Source organism: Ursus maritimus, unplaced genomic scaffold (genome assembly GCF_017311325.1).
Source record: "Ursus maritimus isolate PB19 unplaced genomic scaffold, ASM1731132v1 scaffold_1, whole genome shotgun sequence".
NCBI classification, from domain to species: domain Eukaryota; kingdom Metazoa; phylum Chordata; class Mammalia; order Carnivora; family Ursidae; genus Ursus; species Ursus maritimus.
This window is the reverse complement of record NW_024423343.1, coordinates 9118733-9124732: the sequence shown is the minus strand read 5'-3', so window position 1 is coordinate 9124732 and position 6000 is coordinate 9118733. Positions and strand designations below refer to the sequence as shown.

Here is a 6000-nt window from a genome sequence, read left to right as displayed (position 1 = left end):
CCTGAGATCATGACCCGAGCCGAAATCAAGAGTCAGATGCTTAACCGACTGAGCCACCCAGGTGCCCCTACAGCTATGTTTTAAATCTTGACAACAACTCTATGAGGCAAATTCTCTTACGGTGCCTGTTTTACAGATGCAGACACGGAGGCACTGATAGGCTAGGTAATAGACAAGGCAAGAAACAACAGTTGCTGGAGAGGATATGGAGAAAGGGGATCCCTCCTACATTGTTGGTGGGAATGCAAGTTGGTACAGCCACTCTGGAAAACAGTGTGGAGGTCCCTTAAAAAGTTAAAAATTGAGCTACCCTATGACCCAGCCATTGCACTACTGGGTATTTACCCCAAAGATACAGACATAGTGAAGAGATACCCCCCCTTTCTTTATCCCTTTCTTCCCCTACCGATCATCCTAGTTCTTATGTTCCATAGATGAGAGAAACCATATGATAATTGTCTTTCTCTGCCTGACTTATTTCACTTAGCATTATGTGGTCCATATATACAATGGAATATTACTCAGCTATCAGAAAGAACGAGTTCTCAACATTTGCTACAACATGGATGGCACTGGAGGAAATAATGCTGAGTGAAATAAGTCAAGCAGAGAAAGACAATTATCATATCATTTCTCTCATCTATGGAACATAAGAACTAGGAAGATAGATAGGGGAAGAAAGGGATAAAGAAAGGGGGGGTAATCAGAAGGGGGAATGAAGCATGAGAGACTATGGACTCTGAGAAACAAACTGAGGACTTCAGAGGGGAGAGGGGTGGGGGAATGGGATAGGCTGGTGATGGGTAGTAAGGAGGGCACGTATTGCATGGTGCACTGGGTGTTATACGCAACTAATGAATCATTGAACTTTACATCAGAAACCAGGGATGTACTGTATGTTGACTAACATAATATAATAAAAAAACATTTAAAAAAAAAACTGGGAGACTTATCAGTTCCAGCTATTTAGGGAAATTTCTTTCCAGTCATTAGCTGACCACTAAACTGAGCTGAAACTTCAGGGGCCACATGCCAAAACACACAGACTTTACAGAATTAGTTCAGAAAAAAAAAATCACCAAATAAGCAACAAAACCAACAGGAATAACAACCAACAGCAATAACAACAAACTTTGGGGAAAGTGGGATATCTGATCTCCAGAGTTACCACATAATATTTAAGATGTTAGGTCTTTAAGAAAAAATTACTCGACATGCAAAAAAAACAACCAAGTGTGGCTCCGTACTCAGGAAACATAGAAACTGTACCTGAGGAAGACCAGACACTGGAATTCCTAGACAAAGACTTTAAATCAGCTGTTTTAAACATGTTTAATAAAGCCATGTGTAAAGAAGTAAGAAAATGATTTCTCACCAAAAAGCAAATATCAACAAAGAAATTATTTAAAAAGGACCAAATATAAATTCTGAGAATGAAAAGTACAATATTTGAGAAAAAAAGAGAAAAGTATAATATTTGAAATAAAAAGCAATGAAAAAAAATGATGGACTCTGAAAACACATTGCTTGTGTGCTCATATGTACCTATCCACATGTATGTACATATACAGCCAATTTTCATTATTCGGAGTAGATATGTTCTATAAAGTCACCCCAAACACAGAAGTTGCTAATTTTGAACCATTGCTTCTAGAGGAAGTACAGGGTTATGTTCCTGTGAGCCTTGGCCACAACATACTAGTCAATATATACCTTTGTATTTTTGAGAGTGCTTCTATTTAAAGATATCTTGCTTAATATATATGTTAATTCATAAATGTTGAACTCATAGCCAACGGCACTAGAATGCATGCCTGGAAAAGCTTATCTAACACACAGATTTTCTCCATAAGGCACATCACAACCTTTTCAGGATATGAGATAAGACATCAGCATGAGAACACGACCTTTAGGAACGTGACATAGCCCATCAGCACTACTGCCATTTTAAACAACAAATAGGAGCACTAAATGAATGTGCCATCAGTGACGAATGATCCACGGCTCTGCCCATGTCTATGAATGACCATAAAAGTGCCATGAGTATTGATTTGAGGGTTAAAGATAAATTTTTGTAAGTGGGTAAGTTCACAGATATGGAATCCGTGAATAATGAAGACTGACCGTACGCATGTATTTTTTATTTTTCCTGAAATTAGTGTTTTTTTAAATTAGATAATCTATAGGTTCTCATAGGAAATATTTTCATTATTGTTATGTGCTAGACAGTCTGAAATTTGCATTTCTTTCCTCTTTGCCCCCAAGTGGGAAGAAATCTACATTCTCTATTTTTTGGACATGGAGTTGAATATGAATTAATCATTTTAATCTTGTTAAATGTATTAATTGGGCCTCCTCATTTTGTGTACTTGACCTCTTATGGACTAAGGGAGGTAAAAATAAAGTTGCTACTAGGAGTAGTTGCTACCTATTTTTCATTGTATCTCCCGTAATTACTACTGGCTTAAAACTTTTGGGCCTGAATTACATTTCCTTTGATATTCAGACCTGACTCCCGGTTTCTTTTTGTTGATGTATGCTGAATATACTTTTGTTTATACATTTATTTTCAACATTTGTAAAATATCTTTTTCCATGAGTCTTCTGTATAGAATTAAAAGTTGGAGTTTAGGGGCACCTGGGTGGCTTAGTTGAGGAAGCATCTGCCTTTGGCTCAGGTAATGATCCCAGGGTCCTGGGATCGAGCCCCACACCAGGCTACTTGCTCAGTGGGGAGTCTGCTTCTTCCTCTACCTGCTGCTCCCCCTGCTTGTGTGCTCTCTCTCTGACAAATAAATTTAAAAATCTAAAAAAAGTTGGAGTTTACTCTGTAATTCAATCTCAAAATCTTTATTTAAATAAGTGAGTTACATCCATTTACTTTTATTGATAGGACCAAAATGCATGGTCCTGTTTCTGTCATCTTAATTTATATTATATATTCTAGTGTCTTGGATATTGAAAATGTCGACACTCCGCATTCCGTCTTCTATGCATTTCTGTGCATGTGTGTACTTCTGATAGGAAGGTTTGCATTTCTGTTCCAGTGGTTGCAGTTGGGTACATGGCTACCTAGCTAGACTAAACCTCTCAATCCTCCCTGTGGCTAGCCCTGGCCTTGTGACTAAGTTCTGGCCAGTGGCCTCTGAGCTGAAGAAATGTGAGCCACTTCTGGGTCTTCCCCTTAAAAAAAACCGAATGGTTGACTTATACTCATTTCTCATATTTTCATTGGTTGGGAGTAAGTATATATTTCTGATATTTAGAAATGTTTGTATTTTTGTTCTAGCGATGATTACTCTTAGAATTACTTTTATATACTCTCTCTTTAGATGGTACCCATTAATTTCCTACACCTAAAATTAATAAATTTCACGTGTCCTATTCCTCTGCCCACTCTTTCCTCTCCCACCCAAGTGTAGATCATAATGTTACTTTTTTCATTTTTTGTGTCAAATAGTTTCTTTAAATTTTAATTCCTGTGTGGTTAACATACAGTGTTATGTTAGTTTCAGGTGTACAATATAGTGATTCAACAATGCTATATGCTACTCAGTGCTCATCACGATAAGTGTGCTTATAGTCCCCTTCACCTAATTCACCCATCCCCCTCATCCACATCCTCCTTGGTAACCATCAGTTTGTTCCCTGTACTTAAGAGTCTGTTTTGGGGTTGTCTCTTTTTTTTTTCTTTGTTCATTTGTTTTGTTTCTTAAATTCCACAAAGGAGTGAAATCATATGGTATTTGTCTTTGATTTATTTCACTTAGCATTATACTCTCTAGATCCATCAAGATGTTACCTTTATGTGGGTCTTTCAGCTCTTAAATGTGCTTGATATTACTCCTTGATTTGTCCAAATAACATGCTGTGGGTCCAACAGACAATGATCTTGCTCTACCACCCATATTTCCCCCTTCCTCACACTTTTTTGGTTATTATACCATTTCTCTATTGTCAGAGCATGTATGTTTAACATCCAGGCATGTCACCTCGTCTCCACTTTTATTTTAATCCTTTTTGCCAAAATTTTTCCAGTCTTGCCTTGGTGTGCTGAGGTAGGTCCTCAAGGAGTTTTCTCAATAATTACTCATAGGAACAACATTCCCAGAATTTTCCTGTTCAAAAGTATTTGCTTTTATTTTTATATGTGAAAAACAATTTACTCACTATTGTGAGAAGCAACTTGTAGACTTTTCTCCACTTTCCCGTGGCATTAGGTGTTACTGTAGAAAATTCTACAGCCAGTAAGATCCCCCTCCCTTGAAAAGGACTTGACATTTTTTATCTAGACTGCCCATTCCATTCTTTCTATATTTTTAAAGTCCAGTCAATCTGCTGGAATATATCTCAGCGTTGATGGTTTGGAGTCAATTTTTTATGCTATAGGGTGAAAATAAATGTACTTCAGTATATTTAATTTTTTGTTATATCTCAGAAACTTTTTTCTTGAATTTATCTCGAAGTGCTTCTATTATTTTGATTTTCTTCTTTTGGAAATATGCTGACTTTTTCACTATCTTCCATTGATTATTTTCTTTCTAATCTTTCTTAATTGTTCTGAACTTCCTAGTTCCTTTTTTAAAAATCTATGTCCTTCACTTTAATTTCTAAAACATCTAATCTCTTTTATCCCTTGTAAATTTGTCTTCATTTCTCCGATGGTTTTTTTTTTCCTACTTCATACTTAAGTTCTTGCTGTTATAAACATGGATTATAACTTCAGCTTTTCAAGTCAAACCCCTAAATTCCAGGACATATACTTGTGATTTCTGAGATCTACTTTTCCTTGACCTTTCTAACACTCCCCGCTCTTCTCTGTCAGTTCCTGCCTGGTTTCAGTTGCCTTTTGCATTTTCTTTATTGTGAATGAGAAAACCTTATGTAAATAGGTAAAAATATACTGTAAATAACTAGCATAAATGTAGGTTGTTTTTGTTCCTGTGTTTGTTTTCAGTGTGATGACAGCCAAGATGATGTGTTGGTGGTAGCTGGGGACTTAGCACTAAAAAAAATGGAATGAAGACTTTAAAACACTTGAAGTTTACTGACACGTAAAGCTTATTTTCTTTTCTGTTTGAAGGAAGAAAGAGAAGATATACACGTAGGAACAGCAGTCACCAAAGAGGTAAAAGTCTGAGAATTTGCACCTGTGCACTTACTGCAGACCCGATCGTCCTCCCAGACCCATCTTTGCTGCACCCCTGAAATCTCCAACAGGCTTCATAAATAATGAATTGTTTAGAGTACAGGCTAAGTTGTAACAAAGAGAGCCCGAAATACAGTGGCTTCAACCATATAATTTATTTCTCTTTCATCAAACAGTCCAGAAATGGAAGGAAAAACTGCCTTTCTCAACACAGTTTCCCTGAGTCCAAAAAAGCTAGTCTGGTTGCCATTGTCTCCCAACCAGTGGGAATGGGGAAAATGGACAGGGAAATCACCTATCGATTTCTTTTCATGGAAAGTTCCAGAGTCTTCTCACGTCCTATTGCCCAAAACTTGGTCACTTGGCCAGAGCTAGCTGCCAGTGAGGCCAAGAAATATAATCTGTAGTGAGGCAGCTATGGATTCAGCTGTAACTCTATTCCTAAGGAAGAAAGAGAATGATTTTGAGGGCCAAGTAGCAATCTGCCTACTTGCCTTTCACGTTTTCATCCAAAGTCACTGACTTCTTCACATTTGGAGGAAAACTCAGACTATTGGTTCAAACCTGGCCTCTTGCCACCTAAGACCCTTGGCAAGAATGGGAGCTGGAACCTGGATGTAGCATGCAGCCACGAGGCCAGAGACAAACTCGCTCTGAGTGGGAAAAAAGGGACCAGGAGAAAATGTTAGAAAGGTTTGTTGTAACTAATGAACACAGCCCTCAACATAACAAGGAGAAACACACAGAGGAAACTTAAACGAATTAAGCAGAAGCTAGAGTCCTGGTATCATATCAGATCTAAGCCTGGGACACAGTTACTTAAACCAAACTCAGGCAGTACCTGTGCCATA

The 6000-nt window shown here is 37.7% G+C and overlaps 1 protein-coding gene across 8 annotated transcripts in view; it reads left to right on the top strand.

Moving 5' to 3' along the window:
* SP100 (SP100 nuclear antigen) overlaps positions 1-6000 on the top strand; it is an 89001-nt gene that overhangs the window by 60697 nt on the left and 22304 nt on the right. For all 8 annotated transcript variants that reach the window (XR_005837150.1, XR_005837149.1, XM_040639264.1 and 5 more), the window contains one exon: positions 5084-5128. Coding sequence is in view for 6 of the 8 variants with exons in the window: in XM_040639264.1 (XP_040495198.1) it covers positions 5084-5128 (45 nt within the window). In the remaining 2 variants the exon portion in view is untranslated. The remainder of the gene's footprint in view (positions 1-5083; positions 5129-6000) is intronic.